This window comes from Carassius carassius, chromosome 2 (assembly GCF_963082965.1).
Source record: "Carassius carassius chromosome 2, fCarCar2.1, whole genome shotgun sequence".
NCBI lineage: Eukaryota > Metazoa > Chordata > Actinopteri > Cypriniformes > Cyprinidae > Carassius > Carassius carassius.
Window position 1 is genome coordinate 15,605,410 of NC_081756.1, and position 22,511 is coordinate 15,627,920.

The window sequence follows — 22,511 nt, forward strand, 5'->3', positions numbered from 1 at the left end:
TTCAATGGTTCACACTCCTGGGCTGGACCTGATATGGAACATCATACACAGGGAGCCTCTTTTTACAGGCATCATAAACGTACGTGCTTTATCATAAAACGGGGTGGAATCTCAGTTACACGAGTAATTTCCATTAGTTCTGGTCACAAGACAAAAAATAACTTTACATCAGAAGTATTAGATGTAAGCACGGATTCATTTTCTTAATAAGAATAACTACCTCAGTGAAAAATAATGCTTTTTTGGATGTTGCTGACTTGCTTCTGTTGCTGGAAATCTAAAAAATCTTTTGTCATACAGTGATGAAAAACAAAACTTCTTCATGCATTTATTTAATTTAATTTTTACAAGATACAAACAAAACAAAAAAAGCTCAATATTGATCTCCCAGGATGACTTCAGACTGGTCTGGCCTCCTTTGAAACATAATAATTCATTGAAATAACTTTTTTTGGGGATTTTCAATATTTTGAATTTGGATTTCTAACCCACATCAGAAATGAATTCCTGGTACTATTCAGACTAGTAAAAATAAATAAAAATAAATAAAAAACCCTTTATAAACCGTATGGGGATTTCTGATTTAAGAGATGGCTTCAAAGGTCTCTGTGTGGGCTGAATTTCATGGCATCTTCTGATAAATGTTACCACCCATAAGGGAACAGGGGGAACACACCCTGGTCCTATCACAAACAGTTACTGATTCACTAAACCTGTTTTGCAAAGCTATGTAAAATAATATTCATGAAAGTGATAAAAATGATCCACACCTTCTCATGCCCTGCCCCACTGGCCATGCATCAAACGACCCTTTATAAACCCAAACAGGTTTCCTATTTCTGTCTTAGTAAACCTTACACCATCCATTAATCCAGACATGGGACAGCTGGAGTTAATACTAGTACTAACATGGATAATAGGTTGCTTTACCATAGACAACACAAATAGGTGAGATGCACATAATTATTTCGTTATTTGGTTTAATGTTTCAGTAGTAATATGAATTTAAATCTAATTTAGCTTTAATTAAGTACAAGATTCAGTAAAAGATAGATTATAGTATATACTAGCAATATGATGCAGCCTGCAATGCATACATATTTATATGTATAATATGCAAATACATATTATAAATAAATATATATATATTATAAATATGAATATCTATACAATGTACATGATTTGCATCAGGCATTTACATAGAGTCACACGTTTCCAACAATTTGTTATATGAAAACTGGTAAGTGTGAAATCATATTAACATATCAGATTTTTGCCATTTCTTAATTTTATACAAGACATTATTGTATTGCAAAGGCATTAACTGTCACTTCCTTATAGTTTTTAGAGTTTCCTTACGAATGGTGACAACTATTACGTAACTCAATTACACTAGTTTTATGCCTTTGTAGATAGGAAATTCTTAAGTGATTGTGAAGCTAATCTAATACTTAAGAATAGTAAAATATATCCAGCTTCTTCATCTTTTCCATTTTCCTGTTTCTTATATCCTGTTTTTACAGATATGACGTGACAAAGAGAGATGCTGGTAAGAAATGTATCATGTAAAATGCAATTTGGATAATGATTAACTAGGGAATTAGTACTATTGCACAATTTCTGTAGTTTCATTTTTTTATATTAAGTAAGATTTTAAGATAAATAAATTACTAGAATACAACTAAGAACTACTATTATCATTTCCTACAAATATGTGCAAAGACCATTATCATTTCTGTCTTATACTAATGAACATTGGGGAGAGACTTTGTTCTGTCACAAAAAACAACAACAACAACAAAAAAACATGCTTGACATTGCACAAAGTGTTCACGCTTGCAATCAAGCAAGGACACATATGATTACAAAATGACATGAGAACTGGTTGTAAACGGGTGGAGTACGGTAGGCCCCCATAAAGCATATCTAAGGTCCATGTCCATTACCAACACATTAAGAACATAAAGTGCATTTATTGCATTGTACCACTGGAAGATGATGCACATAAAAAATGTCAGCATTACTCATTCCTCATTTTAGTACTAGTATTGTTTTAAGAGCATATGCTTAAATAAGTAATCCAAAGTCAACTGGGATTCCTGGTATAGTCAGTTCTAGACAATTTCTACCAATGAAAACTGAAACCTCATGTTTTTTAATCTTTAAAACAGTGCTGGCCTCGTGTGATTTCAACAAAAATGAAGATCCTCTCTGCAACTTCCAACAAGACACTGCAGATAATGGGGACTGGACGCGTCACAGTGGACCCACCCCAACCCCAGGCACTGGACCTACTGGAGACTATCCAGATGGAAGTGAGTATGAACACCAAACCAACAAAAAACAGTCTAGTGGTCAGTCAAGGGACTGAAGATGCATAATGCAAAACTGAATATTACTGAAATTATGGTTACCACAAATGTTTACAAAATTACAGTTACAATTACAATTACAAAATTACTGATTGAATTTTGAATGTTAGAGCATTGCGTTAGCAGTGCAAAAGGTCATGCATGGGTTTGATTCCTTAACACACATAAAAAAAGAAGGAAAAAAAAAGTATAGCCTAAATACAATGTACGTTGCTTTGGATAAAATTGTCTGATAAATATAAATGCACTATACAATGTATTCTCTAGCAACCTATAAAGAACTTTTTTTTCTTGCTCTCTTTAAATTGAACCCTTTCCACCCCATAGCTGGCTTTTACATATATCATGAGGCTGACAACTCCGTAAATGGACAGAAGATACGCCTTCTCAGCCCAGTTATTAGTAGTGGACCTTCTGATATCTGTGTACAGTTCAACTACTATATGTATGGCACTGACGGTCGTAACACCCTGACTGTGTTGGCCAAACGTCCTGGCTCTGAGGAACAAATGTGGCAAAAAACTGGGATACAGAGCCCATCATGGCTTGGAGCCTCTGTCACTGTGCCCATACCAGCAGGACAGACTGCTCAGGTAAATGTGTCTGCTTACAAACATTAAAAGATTGTCCCTAGTGCTAATGCAAGTGTTTGTGTAAGGCTATAGAGGTGTCATTTGTTCTTCTATAGTTCTAGCATGCATTTGTAAATGAAATACATATGGGTACAGTCTTGTCATACCTAGCTAAATTTGCAAGAGTATCATGGCCTTTATAGGAGACTTATTACATTTCAGTGTTTACTGTGTTTATGGCAAAAGGCAAAAGTCTGTGCATTATAGTAATATGTCTTATCTATATAGGCTTTTTCTTCAGAATCAGTTAAAAAAGTCAGTGTTACCAAGACAAAGAACACTTCTGAAGCTCTTGATGACAGAATGAACTTTGTGACTCTTACAGTGTGACAGAAAATCCCCTGTCAGTAAGTTTTAATGTCATTTTTCTCTTCTAGATTGTGTTTCAAGCTACACGTGGGCTCTCTTCATCATGTGACACTGCCCTGGATAACATTGTCATCACCGTGGGAGCCTGTGGTGGTACTTTATATTTCACCTCTATTGCATGTTACAAAAAAATCTGTTTTATATTATAATAATGATTTTATTGTATTTGACTTGCAGGCTGCATAGCTGGGTGTGATTTTGATGAATCTGATCACTGTGGCTGGACAAATGTAATAACTAATGAAGAAATCTCTGGTTGGGAGTTTTGGTCTGGACAGACAGAAACCCCAGGCACTGGCCCTAATGATGACTTCTCCAAACCAGGACGTGAGTCCAACATTCCATCCTTTTCTTATATTAATGATTTTAAGGATGACTTTCAGTACTCTTCACATTCTCTTTGTTCTCAAACTGTTTATTTCCAATGCAGTGGGGATATACCTGTTATTGGATTCCTTCTTTAGCATTGAAGGAGAATCTGCTCAGCTCTGGAGCCCCTCTACCTCAGCCTCTGGTTGCCTACAGCTGGACTTCCATTACTACATGTATGGCAGTGCGGCCAACATGGAGCTTAATGTCCATGCAGTCACCACTGGTAAGAGTAACAAGCTTACAGCCATTCTATAGAGTGAAGATTAAGAGATTATTAAAACATCTGTAGGTTCAAAGGATATTTATGAAATGAAAATTATGATATGAGGACCATATTCATATTTACACACAATGAATCAACTTTCAAATCTACTTTCAAAAATGTTATTATACATATTAATTACTAATATTCTGACTCAGTTTTTTACAATTATTATTATTATTTTTATTTATTTAATGTAATTTCTTTGTTTTTTTAGGTGTGGAACTTGGAGCCCCTATTTTCAGCCTCAAAGGAAATCAAGGTCAGGGCTGGAAGCCTGCAAGTATTCGCTACATCGGTTCAGCTGATTCAGTAGAGGTCCATTTTATTCTCTCAATTAAAAAAAAAACATGAATGAGCTTTTACATTGTTTGTCATAATGATCTAGCCCATTTGAGTTATAATGTAATTTAATTGATCATAAATATTGCCACATTTTTACATTGAAATTCACATTTTTCATTTCAGTTTGTAATTGTTGGTGTTTATGGTGAAACAGACAAGACAGATATTGCAATTGATAGTGTATGCATTACCACTTGTACAGGTAGGTGGCAGACAATGTTACTAATGCTTTAGTAAGTCTAAAAGTATCAGGAGTCATATAATACATATTTTATGGATGATGCACCAGTCTATTAATTGTTTTCTTGCTTGATTTTAGCAGCTGCAACAACACCTAAACCAACGACACCACAATCCACTACACCTAAACCAACTACAACGGGTCCATCAACTCCTAAACCAACAACACCTAAGCCAACTACTCCAGCACCAACAGCCCCAGGTAAGTTGAACTTGTTCTATTTTGATTAAAAACATTAATCAAAACATTATAACATTTGTATAAATAAACAAACTCTTCTTGTCTTCAAACAGTGATCTGCCCTCCAGACTCTGAGTACATTGATTGTGGCCCAGCCTGTATTCCTTCATGCTCAGCACCCTCTACTAACTGCTCTGGTTCTTGCATCAGTGGCTGCTTCTGTAAACCAGGATTTGTTTTCCGTGGCCGGCGCTGTGTTCCTATTGAGCAGTGTGGATGTCTGGATGAAGAAAACAATTACTTTGAGGTACATGAGTTGTCATTGTTGTGAGGATGCATTTTTTCCCCAGTTTTGGGACAGAAGCCTTTGCTCTAAAAATCTTGGTCTGTGTTTACTCTCAGCCCGGTGAGATCATATTTGGAGATGGCTGTTCCAAGTTGTGCCGCTGTGCTGGCAACTACACTTTCGACTGTGTGGACAACACCTGTGACCCTGTGACAGAAGAATGTCGGGAGGTTGGTGGAGTGCATGGCTGCTACCCTAAAGGTATTACAGAAAGCCACAACAATCTTCCATTAATCTATGATTATTTTTGACGACAAGCTATCAGTTTACAGATTATCTATGAACACCCTCAAACAACATGCTAACTTCCAAACGCAAAACCATTTTATACAATCTTCTACTTTAAACACTTTTTTTTGAATTTATATCTTTGACACCAAGGGATTTTTCTCTCACAGGAACCTCCACCTGTATTGCTTCTGGTGACCCCCATTACACCACCTTTGATAACCGGCGCTATGACTTCATGGGAAACTGTTCTTACCTGATGTCCGAGCCTTGTAACAGCACAGACGTGCCTTACTTCGCTGTATACACAGACAATGAGAATCGCTTCAACAATCCTCATATCAGCTATGTAAAAGCAGTTCATGTCCATGCACTGGGAGTCATAGTGTCCATTCTGAAAGGAGGTATTGTGCAGGTAAGAGAAAAGAACATAGTTTTCAATATTAATGATTCATACACCATCATGTATACAATAGTAAATGTTATATATACATCTAATTTAGTGGCACTTTCAAATGGACAATTCTGTTTTCTGACTTTTCTCAGGTCAATGGTACCAATGTGAACATTCCTCTGAGTCCTGTCAGTGGTGTTGATATTTTTATGTCTGGCAAGCACTACACAGTGGCCTTGAACTTTGGAGTAACCGTACGTTACGATGGAAACCACTATATGGACATTAAAGTTATCAAGGAGTGAGTATGGTTCTTATTAAATTCTTCTTTTATAACTTGATTCACTTTTGAATATCTCTACATGCTTGGGATCATTTTACAGCTATGAGGACAAACTTTGTGGGCTGTGTGGGGACTACAACGGAGACTCTCAGGATGACTTCCAGACCCCAACTGGTGAACTGGTCCAAAGCCCAAATGACTTTGGCCACAGCTGGAACATAGACCCTGAGTAAGGCACTATGCTGTGACAACTAAAAGCCTTATCTCTATTAACTCAGATCATAGAGACATCACCTCTGATTCCTCCTTCAGGTGTAACAAGCCAGAGGTTGGTCCATCCACAGGGTGTACAGATGCTGAGGAGGAGTTGTATGAAGGGCCTGCTTACTGTGGTATCTTATTGAACAGCAATGGCCCATTTGCTGCTTGCCATCCAAAAGTCAACCCCAATGTAAATGAAATCAAATGTGTTAATACCTTTGAATTCGAATGCTTAATCAAAAAACAGATATTTACAGATCTTAACCCTGTGTGTATAGGGTTTCTTCAAAGACTGCTTGTTTGATGTTTGTGAGCTGGATGGTGCTCATTCTGCATTGTGTGAAGCAATAGAGTCATACGTCAATGAATGTCAGGACCGTGGCGTCACAATTGGACCCTGGAGAAACAGCACCTTCTGTCGTATGTCTGAAGAATAGATTGTTCTTAACCATAAACTCTGACAAAAATACAGACAAAATGATGATTCGCACTAACACACATTCTTCCTCTCCAGCTCTGAAATGCCCACCCAACAGTCACTTTGAATCATGTGCACCAGTTTGCCAGCCTTCCTGCAATCCAATTCCACCAAGTCAGTGCACCGGGCCTTGCTCTGAAGGATGTGTTTGTGACCCTGGATATATCCTCAGTGCTGGCCAGTGTGTGAAAGAAGATACATGTGGCTGCAGCTATAATGGACATTATTATAAGGTGAGGAAATTGAATGTGGTATCATTTAGGACAGAAATGGTTTGTTATGGTCCATCAATTATTTTTGATGACTTTTCCTCTCTCTGTGGATTTAGCCAGGTGAAGAGTTCTTCACTAAGGACTGTGAGCTACAGTGTAAGTGCAACCCCCCATTTGTTACCTGTAGTGCTGCTGACTGCCCACCAATGGAACAATGTGGAGTACAGGATGGAGTAATTGGGTGTTACCCACAAGGTGAGTACTCTGGTTAACTCAGAAAGTGTGTTTCCATCATTTCAAAAGTTTGATTTCAATTAGAATAAAGTAATTCATTTTTAAAGTAAACAAAAATTTTATTATACATGCGACTGTTACTTGGCTTCATCTAGTATGTTAAACAGATTACTACTGGCCTCAGTGCTGTGTATGTTTTGGGGTTGCATTATTTTCAAATAATTGCATATATACAATACTAAATATAATATTTGTAACATATCATTTTAATCTCTTTTCTCATTCTCTCAGAATCTAAAGACTGTATTATTTCTGGTGATCCTCATTATAACACCTTTGATGGCAAGTACTACACCTACATGGGCACTTGTACCTACACTCTGGCCCGCACCTGCAAAAACAACACTGGTAAGCAATAATCAAGAAAGGATACAGAGATCCACAACTACAGTAGCAATGAGTTTACTATTGATTTAATGTGCATAACATATTCCTGAAATAAACTTCAAAAGTTTTGAGAGTTTAAAGAATTACACAGCTTCAAAATAACAATACCTTACTCTCTTCTGCAGGCCCCTGGTTCTCCATAGAGGGTAAGAATGAAGAGAGAGGAGTTTCTGGCGTTTCTTACCTGAGGAAACTCTACGTGACTGTTGACGGCATCACAGTGACAATGATGAAAGAGAGGATAATTCTGGTCAGTATCCACAGCAGCTGCCTTCATAAAAACACCACTGAAGCCATTCTGTAGTCTTGAGATCATGAATTGAGGTTTGAAATAAATGGTTTCAGTATATTAAAGTCTCTCTGGGATTTAATCGTTGAGATTAAGTAAATGTACATAATAGTTTTTATCAAATATTTACTTTCAGTTGTTCCTAATCTGTTCATAGTAAGATTATCCCTCTGTCCATTTTTCAATTTTCCAATAATAATCTAGACAATAGAGCAAAATAAATAAAACTTAGTTCTTCTTGTTAATTTTATCATTAGCCCTCAATCCACCTCTGGTTATCTCTTTTCCACACACAGGTGAATGGACTCAGGGTGTCTCTCCCTCACTACCCATCTCCGCTCATTTCACTGTCTGTTGCTGGACAATATGTAATCCTCACAACTCCGTTCGGCCTGAAGGTGCAGTGGGACGGCAATCATTACGCTAAAATCTCTGTTCCCAGGTACTTAAACTATGAAAACATCCTGACGAAGTTTATGCATCATTCTGACCTGAAGCATTTGACAGGAAACACTAAGAACCACAATGATTGTTAAGGGTTGCAGATCTTAAGTAAATCCTCTAAAAGAAAAATCAGAAAGCTTCTCTGGGAAAATTTTTATTTTTACATTAATCTCTCTTTTTATTCCTCTCTCACTAATTTTATCAGTTCCTACTATGACCAGATGTGTGGCCTGTGTGGGGACTATGATGGAAACCCCAATAATGATTTCACTAAGCCTGATGGCTCCCAAACCGACAGCTCAAATCAGTTTGGCGACAGCTGGAAAACTGATGAGGATGAGGATGCAACGTCAGTAACTTTCACTCTTCTTCATAATCAGACTGTTTTTTTTAAGGATTAAGTTAACTTCCTATGCTCAATAATGTCAGTGTTGATCACTTCAGATCTGTGTTGTGTTTTCAGGTGCAAGCCTGACCCCGGGCCTCAACCTCCCTGCGATCCTGTGCTGGAGGGCGTCGTGTCGAACCCAGAGAACTGTGGGAGAATTACTGACACAAATGGAGCATTTAGGTTAGGATTTACCAAACTACAAAAAACAATGTTGAATCATTCAATTTGAAATGAATCATAAGGAATAAGCACGCTGTGTTATTCATACGGATTCTAGCATGAGACAATGAAGGTCTTTTAATGCTTAATAATTGTCCACTTTCTCTCATACTTGCTCCTCACAGGGACTGTATAAAGGTGGTGAACCCGTTGCCTTACTTCCAGAGCTGTGTGTTTGATATGTGCCGTTATCAGGGGCTTCAACAGGTCCTTTGTGACCAGCTTCAGGCTTACACTGATGCTTGCCTGAGTGCAGGTGCACCTGTCCATCCGTGGAGGGAGCCAGACTTCTGTCGTGAGTCATTCTCTCATTTATTGTATCATACTGCACAAGGTGAAGGGCTTGAGAAATGGTTTGAGCATAAAGCAGCAAAATTTGACGTCTTACATCTCTGCAAGAATCAAATTTCACATTGCCAGCCAGTGAAAAGCCCGTTTTCAGCTGCCTCTAATGCAGTGAATGCAGTTCAAAAGGTTAGAATAGGAAAGCTAGAATTGAACAATTACTTTAGTTTAATTGTTTTTTTATTATTTATGGGGCTTTTATGCCTTTAATGGCCAAGGCAGAGAAGATATGAATGCCATCACAGAAAGACAGGTACCTATGCCTTGGAAACTTATTTTCATAATTTAATGCTGTTTTTCCTTCATTTTTCTACAGCTCTGGAATGCCCTCCAAACAGCCATTACTCCATATGTGTGAGCTCCTGTCCGGAGACATGTCTGGGTATCAATGGACCCCCGGGCTGCGGTGAGAAGTGTGTAGAAGGCTGTGAGTGTGACCCTGGCTTCATCCTCAGTGACAGCAAATGTGTTCCTGTTAAAGACTGCGGCTGTGTGGACTCCTCAGGCTCCTACCATCCAGTGAGTTTAACGCTAAGGCTGACTGATGTAGCATTGACAAAACCTTGATTCAAACATTCATAAAAACACAGCAAACATGTCTTTTGATATTTAGGTAAATGAGAGCTGGTATCTGGAGGGCTGTAAAAAGTATTGCACATGTGAAGGTGGAGGAAATATTCACTGCTATGACACCAGCTGTCCTCCTAGTGAGAGCTGCCAGCTTCAAGATGGAGACTATGTCTGCAAACCAAGCGGTAACAATTACAGTACTGGTGTATACATGATAAAGTTTTGAGCACATGTACTGGTGCATTTACAAATCTCATCATATAATGAATATACACACGTGCAGATAAACAAACCAGTTGGCAATCCTGATATATCTAGAGCTTATCTTTCTGAATTGTACACCTTCATTTTTAATCTTCTCTTTAAATATAAGAAATGTTCTGTCTCTGGTGACCCTCAATACCTTCTTTGAAAAAGTACATCACTTGAGTACCTGCACATGGGTTCTTGCTCCTACACTATCAAGAAGTTGCACCTTATGTATAGTTACTGTAAGCAACTCTTCTTGTCTTCAAACAGTGATCTGCCCTCCAGACTCTGAGTACATTGATTGTGGCCCAGCCTGTATTCCTTCATGCTCAGCACCCTCTACTAACTGCTCTGGTTCTTGCATCAGTGGCTGCTTCTGTAAACCAGGATTTGTTTTCCGTGGCCGGCGCTGTGTTCCTATTGAGCAGTGTGGATGTCTGGATGAAGAAAACAATTACTTTGAGGTACATGAGTTGCATTTTTTGCATTGAGGATGCATTTTTTCCCCAGTTTTGGGACAGAAGCCTTTGCTCTAAAAATCTTGGTCTGTGTTTACTCTCAGCCCGGTGAGATCATATTTGGAGATGGCTGTTCCAAGTTGTGCCGCTGTGCTGGCAACTACACTTTCGACTGTGTGGACAACACCTGTGACCCTGTGACAGAAGAATGTCGGGAGGTTGGTGGAGTGCATGGCTGCTACCCTAAAGGTATTACAGAAAGCCACAACAATCTTCCATTAATCTATGATTATTTTTAAAGACAAGCTATCAGTTTACAGATTATCTAAGAATACACTCAAACAACATGCTAACTTCCAAACGCAAAACCATTTAATACAATCTTCTACTTTAAACACTTTTTTTTGAATTTATATCTTTGACACCAAGGGATTTTTCTCTCACAGGAACCTCCACCTGTATTGCTTCTGGTGACCCCCATTACACCACCTTTGATAACCGGCGCTATGACTTCATGGGAAACTGTTCTTACCTGATGTCCGAGCCTTGTAACAGCACAGACGTGCCTTACTTCGCTGTATACACAGACAATGAGAATCGCTTCAACAATCCTCATATCAGCTATGTAAAAGCAGTTCATGTCCATGCACTGGGAGTCATAGTGTCCATTCTGAAAGGAGGTATTGTGCAGGTAAGAGAAAAGAACATAGTTTTCAATATTAATGATTCATACACCATCATGTATACAATAGTAAATGTTATATATACATCTAATTTAGTGGCACTTTCAAATGGACAATTCTGTTTTCTGACTTTTCTCAGGTCAATGGTACCAATGTGAACATTCCTCTGAGTCCTGTCAGTGGTGTTGATATTTTTATGTCTGGCAAGCACTACACAGTGGCCTTGAACTTTGGAGTAACCGTACGTTACGATGGAAACCACTATATGGACATTAAAGTTATCAAGGAGTGAGTATGGTTCTTATTAAATTCTTCTTTTATAACTTGATTCACTTTTGAATATCTCTACATGCTTGTGATCATTTTACAGCTATGAGGACAAACTTTGTGGGCTGTGTGGGGACTACAACGGAGACTCTCAGGATGACTTCCAGACCCCAACTGGTGAACTGGTCCAAAGCCCAAATGACTTTGGCCACAGCTGGAACATAGACCCTGAGTAAGGCACTATGCTGTGACAACTAAAAGCCTTATCTCTATTAACTCAGATCATAGAGACATCACCTCTGATTCCTCCTTCAGGTGTAACAAGCCAGAGGTTGGTCCATCCACAGGGTGTACAGATGCTGAGGAGGAGTTGTATGAAGGGCCTGCTTACTGTGGTATCTTATTGAACAGCAATGGCCCATTTGCTGCTTGCCATCCAAAAATCAACCCCAATGTAAATGAAATCAAATCTGTTAATGCCTTTGAATTCGAATGCTTAATCAAAAAACAGATATTTACAGATCTTAACCCTGTGTGTATAGGGTTTCTTCAAAGACTGCTTGTTTGATGTTTGTGAGCTGGATGGTGCTCATTCTGCATTGTGTGAAGCAATAGAGTCATACGTCAATGAATGTCAGGACCGTGGCGTCACAATTGGACCCTGGAGAAACAGCACCTTCTGTCGTATGTCTGAAGAATAGATTGTCCTTAACCATAAACTCTGACAAAAATACAGACAAAATGATGATTCGCACTAACACACATTCTTCCTCTCCAGCTCTGAAATGCCCACCCAACAGTCACTTTGAATCATGTGCACCAGTTTGCCAGCCTTCCTGCAATCCAATTCCACCAAGTCAGTGCACCGGGCCTTGCTCTGAAGGATGTGTTTGTGACCCTGGATATATCCTCAGTGCTGGCCAGTGTGTGAAAGAAGATACATGTGGCTGCAGCTATAATGGACATTATTATAAGGTGAGGAAATTGAATGTGGTATCATTTAGGACAGAAATTGTTTGTTATAGTCCATCAATTATTTTTGATGACTTTTCTCTCTCTGTGGATTTAGCCAGGTGAAGAGTTCTTCACTAAGGACTGTGAGCTACAGTGTAAGTGCAACCCCCCATTTGTTACCTGTAGTGCTGCTGACTGCCCACCAATGGAACAATGTGGAGTACAGGATGGAGTAATTGGGTGTTACCCACAAGGTGAGTACTCTGGTTAACTCAGTTTCCATTCAGTTTTTAAACAACCATCCGTCCAATTTCAGACAGATTAAAGCAATGATGTCTTTTTAAAATAACTGTCTAACTTAAAATCATACAAATCCAATTTTTGCAATGCTGAACTAACAGATTTAGATGCAATTTTAGCTCTGCTTTGTCCAGCATGTATATCCATTAATGAGATAAAAACTGACATCAGCTTTGGGGACTGGCTCTAAAATGAAAGATATGATGTGAAATTAATCCTCCTAAATATTATATTATGTATATTTGGCTAGAGAGATGGACACTGTAGCTTGACTATGCTTGTGAATTTACTTTATATAATAGTATTCTGTGAGTTATATGATGTTGTATCACATGCAAACAGGTCAAAACATCAGCTTTTCATTATTTACAAACAGTGTACAACAGTAAACTATTTAAGTTCACACAATCTAAAGCTGGAAAATAGTTCATCAATCTCTTTTCTTATTCTCTCAGAGTCTCAAGACTGTATTATCTCTGGTGATCCTCATTATAACACCTTTGATGGCAAGTACTACAGCTACATGGGCACTTGTACCTACACTCTGGCCCGCACCTGCAAAAACAACACTGGTAAGCAATGGCCAAAGCCAACTATCAGCAGTGACATTAGAGTGCTTTGGTCATCAGCAGGTGCTATGAAGTGACAAACTATTGTATTCTTACTGCAGTACTACATTGTGAGGACCACAATGGAAATAAGCCTATGGCTTTTTTGTGTATTTTATCCTCGAAAGTTTTTTTTAAAAAGATGTGTATGAATTGCTCTTTTGGGCTTGATTGTACTTGTTTTAAATATATTGTCAAATAAATCAAATCAAATCAAATACTATTGATAAAATGTATATTAAAAGTCCCCTAAATTAACTTAAAAAGTAATTTCAAACAAGAATATACATGCACAGCTTCAAAAATAACTATTACTATCACTTCACACTATCTTGGGACTGCAGGCCCCTGGTTCTCCATTGAGGCCAAGAATGAGGAGAGAGGCATTTCTGGCGTTTCTTACCTGAGGAAACTGTACGTGACTGTGGACGGCATCACAGTGACAATGATGAAAAACAGGAGAACTCTGGTCAGTATCCACAGCAGCTGGCTTCATTAAACCATAACTGAAGTCATTCTCTTACTTGATATCAAGGATTGAGATTTTTAATAAATGGCCAAATTATATTTTCGTCTCTCTTAGATTATAATCTCTGGGATTGTGTTATTGCACATAACAGTTTTGAGACATAACTCTTGTCTCAAATATTTTCTCGAAAGTGTTCCTATTCTGTTCATAGTAACGTAATCCCTATGTCAATGTGTCTGTTTTACTAGAATAATCTTGCTTTTAAAGGAAAAAAAGTCATTAGCCTTCAATCCACCTCTGGTTATCTCTTTTCCACACACAGGTGAATGGACTCAGGGTGTCTCTCCCTCACTACCCATCTCCGCTCATTTCACTGTCTGTTGCTGGACAATATGTAATCCTCACAACTCCGTTCGGCCTGAAGGTGCAGTGGGACGGCAATCATTACGCTAAAATCTCTGTTCCCAGGTACTTAAACTATGAAAACATCCTGACGAAGTTTATGCATCATTCTGACCTGAAGCATTTGACAGGAAACACTAAGAACCACAATGATTGTTAAGGGTTGCAGATCTTAAGTAAATCCTCTAAAAGAAAAATCAGAAAGCTTCTCTGGGAAAATTTTTATTTTTACATTAATCTCTCTTTTTATTCCTCTCTCACTAATTTTATCAGTTCCTACTATGACCAGATGTGTGGCCTGTGTGGGGACTATGATGGAAACCCCAATAATGATTTCACTAAGCCTGATGGCTCCCAAACCGACAGCTCAAATCAGTTTGGCGACAGCTGGAAAACTGATGAGGATGAGGATGCAACGTCAGTAACTTTCACTCTTCTTCATAATCAGACTGTTTTTTTTAAGGATTAAGTTAACTTCCTATGCTCAATAATGTCAGTGTTGATCACTTCAGATCTGTGTTGTGTTTTCAGGTGCAAGCCTGACCCCGGGCCTCAACCTCCCTGCGATCCTGTGCTGGAGGGCGTCGTGTCGAACCCAGAGAACTGTGGGAGAATTACTGACACAAATGGAGCATTTAGGTTAGGATTTACCAAACTACAAAAAACAATGTTGAATCATTCAATTTGAAATGAATCATAAGGAATAAGCACGCTGTGTTATTCATACGGATTCTAGCATGAGACAATGAAGGTCTTTTAATGCTTAATAATTGTCCACTTTCTCTCATACTTGCTCCCCACAGGGACTGTATAAAGGTGGTGAACCCGTTGCCTTACTTCCAGAGCTGTGTGTTTGATATGTGCCGTTATCAGGGGCTTCAACAGGTCCTTTGTGACCAGCTTCAGGCTTACACTGATGCTTGCCTGAGTGCAGGTGCACCTGTCCATCCGTGGAGGGAGCCAGACTTCTGTCGTGAGTCATTCTCTCATTTATTGTATCATACTGCACAAGGTGAAGGGCTTGAGAAATGGTTTGAGCATAAAGCAGCAAAATTTGACGTCTTACATCTCTGCAAGAATCAAATTTCACATTGCCAGTGTGGCGAGGTGATGGACCGGGTAAATTACAGTTACACTTATGAGGAAAAGTATAACTAATTGAAAAGCAGACTACGCCACCCCGTTTCACTGAACGGAGAAATTTATACCAGACACGCTGGTTCGTGACCACAGAGGACAAGAGACGTGGATCAAAATACAAAAATACTCTTTTATTTTCTCAACAATAATTTAATATATAAAAACTTTGAGGTAGACAAGTTTTGCACTGTTAAGTGTGCACCAGGCCAAAAACAAAGAAAAACAAAAATAACAAAACAAAAACACTTTTGGGCTGAGGCTTGCCAGCAGGGAGCTAGCTGGGCAGTGAGTGTCCTAAGGTCACCCCACTCATTAAATTCCACTCCACACAACACTCACACTCACTAGGTGAAAGACACACAGGCGCCCACGGCAAAACACTCTGTGAAGGAACCACCACCAAAAGAGGACAGACAGCTAGCTCCTCTGCAAAGGGCGGGCCTTCAGCTCCTAAAAGAAACAAAAACACAATATAATACACCTTCACAGTTGGCTGCGAGCTTATGAAGTTATAATAAAACAAATTCAACAAAGAAATCAACAGTCTGCAAATTACTGAGCACCGTAGTTAGCCTGGCTGGTAGTGACCTAGAAAGTTCACAATGTGGCCATGTTACAACAGCCAAAGGCTATGAACCAAATGAAATAAACCACACAAAACACAATTAGACATTAAATCACAGAAATAAAAAACCAGGCTTACAAGACAAAGAAATGTTGCTCACTTCACAATCTTCGAGGAACACACAGAGCAAAGGGCTCAAGGATAACCCAAAGGCTGGTGGTTATATATTAAGTGAGGCTAAATTATACCATCACATGCAGCTACGTCATGCATGGACGGACGGCTCGGAAGCTAGCCAGTAGCCACACACTAGTACAACCAGCTTTTATAACCATATGCAGATGCAATGTGAGCTAACGAAAACAAATAATGAATCACGATGATCACAGTGATATTAAATGGCAGCAGAAAACAACAGTGCCGTCTTAGCGACGTTATCAATGGAGCATTTTGCCTCCAGTCCACAATGATGAACCGCTCACAAGTGGTTTACTGCACTAAAAAGAGAGAACGATTAATGAATGAATTTAAGAAAAACCCCCACCTCAGGTAATTCAAGTGGTTAGATTTACCTACCCCGTAGTAGATCGCTAGACCCACAGAGGATTAAGTTACTCACACGCAGTCTCGTTCACAACAGGCAACCCGCCAGCGTACAGAGATGTTACATCTGTTCAAGCACATTAGCCGCACTCGGATAGGGACAGCCTGCACCCACAAGCAACGTCGCATTAATTCGGACAGTAACCTGGCTCCCACGGAACTGCACGCGCACAACAACAAAGTCTGTGACGATGACGTATAACCGGGTAACCTGAACTCCGCCTTAAATAAGCCAGGGGTGGCTGCCGATAGGCTGTCAGCCCCGTCACTCAACACAAATCACAGGGCGGAATCTAACCCGCCTTGCCACAATCTACCCCCAGCTTTTGCATCGTCGCCCCGACGATGGACCTAGTCACACTACCACTAAGCGACTCCTAGTGCCAGGGCCTAAAGAGGGCAGAGACCGTATTAGACACAGCGGCCACCCTAGAGGGGTCATCCCTCACAACTTCCGGTGCCCGAGGGAGGTGGTGTCGATTCGAATGATGACCAGCATTAGCTCGCCCCGTCCGTCGCAAGGTTACCTCACCATTACCAGGTTGATCCACAGGCAAGGGTTCCATTACCCAGGCGGGTTCTGGAGCGACCGCACCAAGCTGTCTAGGGGTCAGTAAAGCCGTAGGGCTAACGCTCTCGGTTAAACATAGAGGAGCCGGCCCACTAACAGCCTGTGGGGTTTCAGGTACCAAAACCCACAGATCAACCTCCTCCGATGGAGATCCCTCCGATGGTGGTGCCTCAATCACCAAAGGGCCCCCTGTAGAAACTTCAACAGGAGAGTCCCTTCGTACACGGGTCTTCAACAGGGAGCGGTGGACCCGTTTTACACTACTCAAGTCATCCACCGGCGCAATTGTATACACAGACCCACCTGCCTGCGGTGCTCTCACCACCTGATACACCACTGGGCTCCACAGGTCCTGGATCTTATGGCGCCCTCTCACGCCATAATCCCGAAGGTAAACCAATTGACCCTCCCCCAATGGTGCATCTCGAACATGTGGGTCGTGCTGCTTCTTACGACGATCTGCCGCTACCCTTAAATGTTCTCGGGCCCCTTCGAAGGCCACCAACAACCTCGTTTGGTGCTCTATCACCCACTCATTCACCTTTCCGGATGCCATCTCTTGGTTTTTACCCAAAAGAAAATCAATAGGGAGTCTGGGCTCTTGGCCAAACATCAGGAAGTAAGGTGACTCACCAGTCGCCTGATGCGGGGTAGTATTGTAGCAGAAAAGCACCTGGGGGAGCGCAGAAACCCAATCTGCCTTTCGGGAGAGGGGTAAGGTGCGCAGAAGGTTATGCAGAGTCCGGTTAAAACGTTCGCACTGCCCGTTGCCAGCCGGGTGATACGGTGTAGTGCGAGACTTCTCAACCTGATACAGATGACAGAGCTGTTGTATTAGGGAGGACTCAAAGCTGCGGCCCTGGTCAGAATGAATGCGACCAGGTACACCAAATTTATAGAACCACTCCACCACCAACATGCGGGCCACAGTCTCAGCTCGTTGGTCTCGAGTAGGGACTGCAAGAGTGTATTTGGTAAACACATCAGTCATCACCAAAACACTTTCCAGCCCTGAGCGAGAAGGTTCTAGCAGCGTAAAATCAATGGCCAAGATCTCATTTGGCCGGGAGGCCAACAAGTGACCCATAAAGCTGCGGGCAACTGGCTGCGTATCCTTGGCGACCTGACACCTTTCGCACTTCCGACACCACTGGGCTACATCAGATGTCAAGCCTGGCCAATAGAAGCGCTGCCGCACAAGCTCGGTAGTCCGCTCAATCCCCTGATGCCCATGCCCCTGATGCATTTGTGTCAACACTTCCTTATGCAAGGCCGCAGGGAGAACTACCTGGAGAATCTCTTCGCCGCCATTGGAACGGAACACACGACGATGCAAAACCCCTTCTCTATCTAGTAGCCGGTCCCACTGACCTAACAGGACCCGGGCAGTTTTGGACAACTGTCGACGCTCCTCAAAAGTAGGGCGGGTTCCCAGTCTCCAAAACACCAAAACCTCCTCAATCACCGAATCAGCTTCCTGTAACTCCCTCATGTCGCCCACCAAACTAGGCAGAACAGAAACTACAGCCTGGGTAGCTTGTACCCCCAGATCTACCCCTGATGCTTCCGTCACTTCCGATGGAACCTCAGTCCCCAATAACAACCCTCTCACTGCCCCATGGCTAGCAGGGTCCTGTCTGGAAAGTGCATCGGCATTCCGGTTACTCCTTCCTGACCGATACCGGATCTCAAAATTAAATGCTGCAAGCTGCGCAGCCCAGCGCTGTTCGGTAGCCCCGAGCTTTGCAGTGGCCAGATGGCTGAGAGGGTTATTGTCAGTGTACACAATACACTGCTGCCCTAACAAGTACTCCCTAAATTTCTCAGTCAAGGCCCACTTGAGCGCCAAAAACTCCAACTTCATGGAGCTGTAGTTGGACATATTGCGCTCAGTGGGCCTAAGACTGCGGCTCGCATATGAAATTGGCCGTACCTTACCTCCTTGTTCCTGTGAAAGGACAGCCCCTAGACCGCCATGGCTAGCATCTACCTCCAGGATAAAAGGCAAGGAAAAGTCGGCATAGGCGAGTACTGGGGCGCTGGTAAACCTACTCTTCAACTCATCAAAACTCTGCTGGCACTGCTCAGTCCAGGCACTAGAAAAACCCTGCCCTGCTCGAGTCCTAGGCTTAATATCAGCCCATGCGGCAACCACTTTATGAAGAGGGGCTGCCAGTTTTGCAAACCCCTCAACAAAACGGCGATAGTAGCTTGCAAAGCCCAGAAATGAACGCAGCTCTAAGGCATTAGTGGGGCGTGGCCAATTAGCCACTGCCTCAATTTTACCGGGATCGGTTGACACTCCCTGTGCTGAAATAACATGTCCCAGATACTTTACCTCACGTTGGAAAAATGCACATTTACTCAATTTAGCCTTCAAGCCCTCATGCTCTAAACGACTTAGAACCACCTCCAACCGCTCTAAATGCTGGGATACCGAGGAAGAGAATACTATGATGTCATCAAGGTACAGAAGTAAAGACCTACACTGCTGGTCCCCAAACATCCGCTCCATTAACCGCTGGAAGGTGCTTGGGGCATTGCAAAGCCCAAAGGGCATGCGATTCCATTCAAACAACCCAAAAGGGGTGCAGAATGCGGTCTTAGGTCTATCTCCCTCAGTGACCGGGACCTGGTTGTATCCACTTGCCAAATCCATCGTGGAAAACCAGCAAGCCCCGGTCAAGGAGTCCAACGATTCCTCAATGCGAGGCAGAGGGAACGCGTCCTTTCGAGTCTTTGAGTTTAGTTGACGGTAGTCGACGCACATGCGTAGACTACCGTCTTTCTTTTTGACAAGGACAATTGGTGACGCATACGGGCTGCAACTCTCCCTTATAACTCCCGCCTCCAAAAGCTGATTGATGTGAGACTTCACCACCTCATATTCTGACGGAGGTATACGCCTGTAACGTTGCCGAACAGGAACGGTGTCTAACAGGGGAATGTCGTGAGAAATCAAACCTGTACATCCCAAGTCACCCTCGTGCATAGAAAACACAGACTGAAATCTGTAAAGCAGATCCCTTACCTGACCCTGTTCTACTTCCGATAAAACAGACAGATCAAGTGCTTCAATTTGTTCCTGAACACGAGGGCTCGCTTCAGGGGCTATAGAACCCACCATTGCCTCTACAGACCTGACCTCACTAATTCCTGATGGCAAGCTAACCACACAAACGTTATTTAATGTACCCAGGACAGTGTTAGCATAGAGCAACACGTCGATGGTTCCCACATTTACCACGGGTAAATAAACAGTACCTCGCGTAACTTGCACTAATGCAGGAGAAGCCAACAAACCAGCTGGTAACCCAGACTCTGGAGGCTCAAAAAGAACAGTGTTGTTGGCATATTGCTCGGAACAAGTAGCTGCCACAAACTTCATCATGCTGCCTGGGATGCGCCATGGTCTCCTCCCTCGCACTCTGACCCTTCCTGAACTTACCTCAGGGGGCTGGTTATCAACTAGATGACAATGTTGCAGCGCCTGCAGAACAGAATTTGGAACCTCGATGGTCAAAGGCAATTCGAAAAGGGCCGGGCCATGTTGTCCAAAACACTCCCGGTAGCATCGGCTAAGCACATTCATTCCCAGAACACCTGGGACCCGAGTGCACAAGCCACCAGGAGGGTCCCGTACAACAAGCACGCCACATCCCGAAATCAACTGGCCGCACAATTCTATGTCCAATTCCACATAACCAATATAGGGAATTGAAAGACCATTAGCAGCTCGAAGCTGCAACCACTGGCACGATTTAAGTCGATCCTGACCCCATGGCTCAAAATGTTTCTGAAAACAGCTCTCAGTGATCGTGGTTACCATGGAGCCAGTATCCACCAGACAGGACACTTGAACTCCGCCAATCACTGCGTCAAGGTGCGGGCAAGATGACATTAAATGCGACATATTTGAAAGTTTTGAGCCAGTTAATTCCCCATCCGTGTTATGGCCCTGAATCACGGTGGGAACTAGTTTTCCAACGTTGCAAATGGGCCAGGCTGTCCTCTTCCAGCTACTGACGCGACTGAGCGTGAGGGAAATTGAGCGCGAGAAGGAGCACGTTCCCCGTCGCAATCCCGAGCATAATGACCAGGTTTTTGACACCTTCTACATATTACAGGTCCCTGCCGGGGAGGTTGACTCCGTGACTGGGGGTTCTGCAACCGGGCAAAACTTTGTGTAAGTTTAGTTAACTGCTCCTGTTGGCTTTTAAGCATATCCCTCAACTCAGCCATCTCCGAACTCCCCGGTGAACTACGGATGCCAACAAAAGGATTCCCTTGCACCCCATATTGGATCCCATGAGCAGAGGGAACAGAGTGACTTCGGGCCCTTGTGCTTCCTGGCATACCCTCCCTCTCCCATCTAAGGGCTTCGCTACGAATCTCCAACAGAGTTAACGCAGGTTGCTGACGAATCAACTGTTTTAATTCGCGACGGAGGGCGCTATCAAAAACATGTTCGACAAATTGGTCTCGCAGTAAAACATGCGAATTTGGCATACCGTGAGGAGACTGTTGCTTCACTTGCTCAAGGAGACCCATCAGGACAAGGGAGAACTCCAACAAGCTCTCCCCTTCCTGTTGCTTTCTCGAAAAGAAAGCCTCCTGCAATGAAACATATGACTGTGAGCAACCATACAATTCTCGCAAAGCTGAAATAATCCTCCCTGGGTCCTTACGCTCCACTTCTGGGCGGTACTTAATCTCTTCCCTTGCCTCCCCTTCTAAGTGGTCAAACAAATAAAACGCCTTATCGGTTTCAGAAAGGTGACGAACGCGCATACAAGCCTGGGCCTCCTCAACCCACTCTTCAATGCCAATGCCCACCCTGCCATTAAATTTTGGACACTTTCTGTCTCGTGGTACAAAAACAAATCGGTCCGGTCGGGTGGCATCAACATTACTGTGTTGCAAAGGAACAGAAGGCCCAGGTAAAAGCGGTGCATCAACAGGACCTGGAGGCACAGGAACACGCTCCTGACGCAACCTCTCGTTGTCTGCTTTAAGCTGATTAATCATTTCCCTCAATTGTTGTAACTCCTCTTCCATATTTTAACTACAAAATCACTTACCAATGAAAGAAGAATAAGCCCACAATAAGGGCTAGAATTTATACACAAGACGTGCACTGTTGCTCTGCTGCCACTCCAAGGAAATGTCAATCCTAAAATACAAAAAGAAAAAAAAGAAAAGACAAACAAAAACAACAACAAACAATTGTACAATTAACCCACGTCTCTGTCTCAAAGTGGAAATCCTGCCGACTACGCCAAAATGTGGCGAGGTGATGGACCGGGTAAATTACAGTTACACTTATGA

The 22,511-nt window shown here is 42.0% G+C and overlaps 1 protein-coding gene across 1 annotated transcript in view; it reads left to right on the plus strand.

Annotated features, from left to right (window-relative positions):
• The first annotated feature begins 866 nt into the window (after positions 1 to 866).
• The window catches only part of LOC132098634 (IgGFc-binding protein-like), a 46,657-nt gene continuing 25,012 nt past the window's right edge, over positions 867 to 22,511 (plus strand). The window contains exons 1-42 of the mRNA XM_059504711.1: positions 867 to 948; positions 1,524 to 1,549; positions 2,172 to 2,315; positions 2,700 to 2,965; positions 3,382 to 3,466; positions 3,551 to 3,700; positions 3,804 to 3,968; positions 4,225 to 4,325; positions 4,476 to 4,554; positions 4,672 to 4,794; positions 4,887 to 5,080; positions 5,176 to 5,320; positions 5,518 to 5,762; positions 5,894 to 6,042; positions 6,125 to 6,253; positions 6,337 to 6,475; positions 6,564 to 6,705; positions 6,800 to 6,996; positions 7,092 to 7,230; positions 7,501 to 7,617; positions 7,782 to 7,906; positions 8,242 to 8,387; positions 8,595 to 8,738; positions 8,853 to 8,960; positions 9,125 to 9,294; positions 9,661 to 9,863; positions 9,958 to 10,099; positions 10,434 to 10,627; positions 10,726 to 10,870; positions 11,068 to 11,312; positions 11,444 to 11,592; positions 11,675 to 11,803; positions 11,887 to 12,025; positions 12,114 to 12,255; positions 12,350 to 12,546; positions 12,641 to 12,779; positions 13,281 to 13,397; positions 13,778 to 13,902; positions 14,225 to 14,370; positions 14,578 to 14,721; positions 14,836 to 14,943; positions 15,108 to 15,277. Coding sequence (XP_059360694.1) covers positions 878 to 948; positions 1,524 to 1,549; positions 2,172 to 2,315; positions 2,700 to 2,965; positions 3,382 to 3,466; positions 3,551 to 3,700; positions 3,804 to 3,968; positions 4,225 to 4,325; positions 4,476 to 4,554; positions 4,672 to 4,794; positions 4,887 to 5,080; positions 5,176 to 5,320; positions 5,518 to 5,762; positions 5,894 to 6,042; positions 6,125 to 6,253; positions 6,337 to 6,475; positions 6,564 to 6,705; positions 6,800 to 6,996; positions 7,092 to 7,230; positions 7,501 to 7,617; positions 7,782 to 7,906; positions 8,242 to 8,387; positions 8,595 to 8,738; positions 8,853 to 8,960; positions 9,125 to 9,294; positions 9,661 to 9,863; positions 9,958 to 10,099; positions 10,434 to 10,627; positions 10,726 to 10,870; positions 11,068 to 11,312; positions 11,444 to 11,592; positions 11,675 to 11,803; positions 11,887 to 12,025; positions 12,114 to 12,255; positions 12,350 to 12,546; positions 12,641 to 12,779; positions 13,281 to 13,397; positions 13,778 to 13,902; positions 14,225 to 14,370; positions 14,578 to 14,721; positions 14,836 to 14,943; positions 15,108 to 15,277 — 6,133 coding nt within the window. The 5' untranslated portion in view covers positions 867 to 877. The remainder of the gene's footprint in view (positions 949 to 1,523; positions 1,550 to 2,171; positions 2,316 to 2,699; positions 2,966 to 3,381; positions 3,467 to 3,550; positions 3,701 to 3,803; positions 3,969 to 4,224; positions 4,326 to 4,475; positions 4,555 to 4,671; positions 4,795 to 4,886; positions 5,081 to 5,175; positions 5,321 to 5,517; positions 5,763 to 5,893; positions 6,043 to 6,124; positions 6,254 to 6,336; positions 6,476 to 6,563; positions 6,706 to 6,799; positions 6,997 to 7,091; positions 7,231 to 7,500; positions 7,618 to 7,781; positions 7,907 to 8,241; positions 8,388 to 8,594; positions 8,739 to 8,852; positions 8,961 to 9,124; positions 9,295 to 9,660; positions 9,864 to 9,957; positions 10,100 to 10,433; positions 10,628 to 10,725; positions 10,871 to 11,067; positions 11,313 to 11,443; positions 11,593 to 11,674; positions 11,804 to 11,886; positions 12,026 to 12,113; positions 12,256 to 12,349; positions 12,547 to 12,640; positions 12,780 to 13,280; positions 13,398 to 13,777; positions 13,903 to 14,224; positions 14,371 to 14,577; positions 14,722 to 14,835; positions 14,944 to 15,107; positions 15,278 to 22,511) is intronic.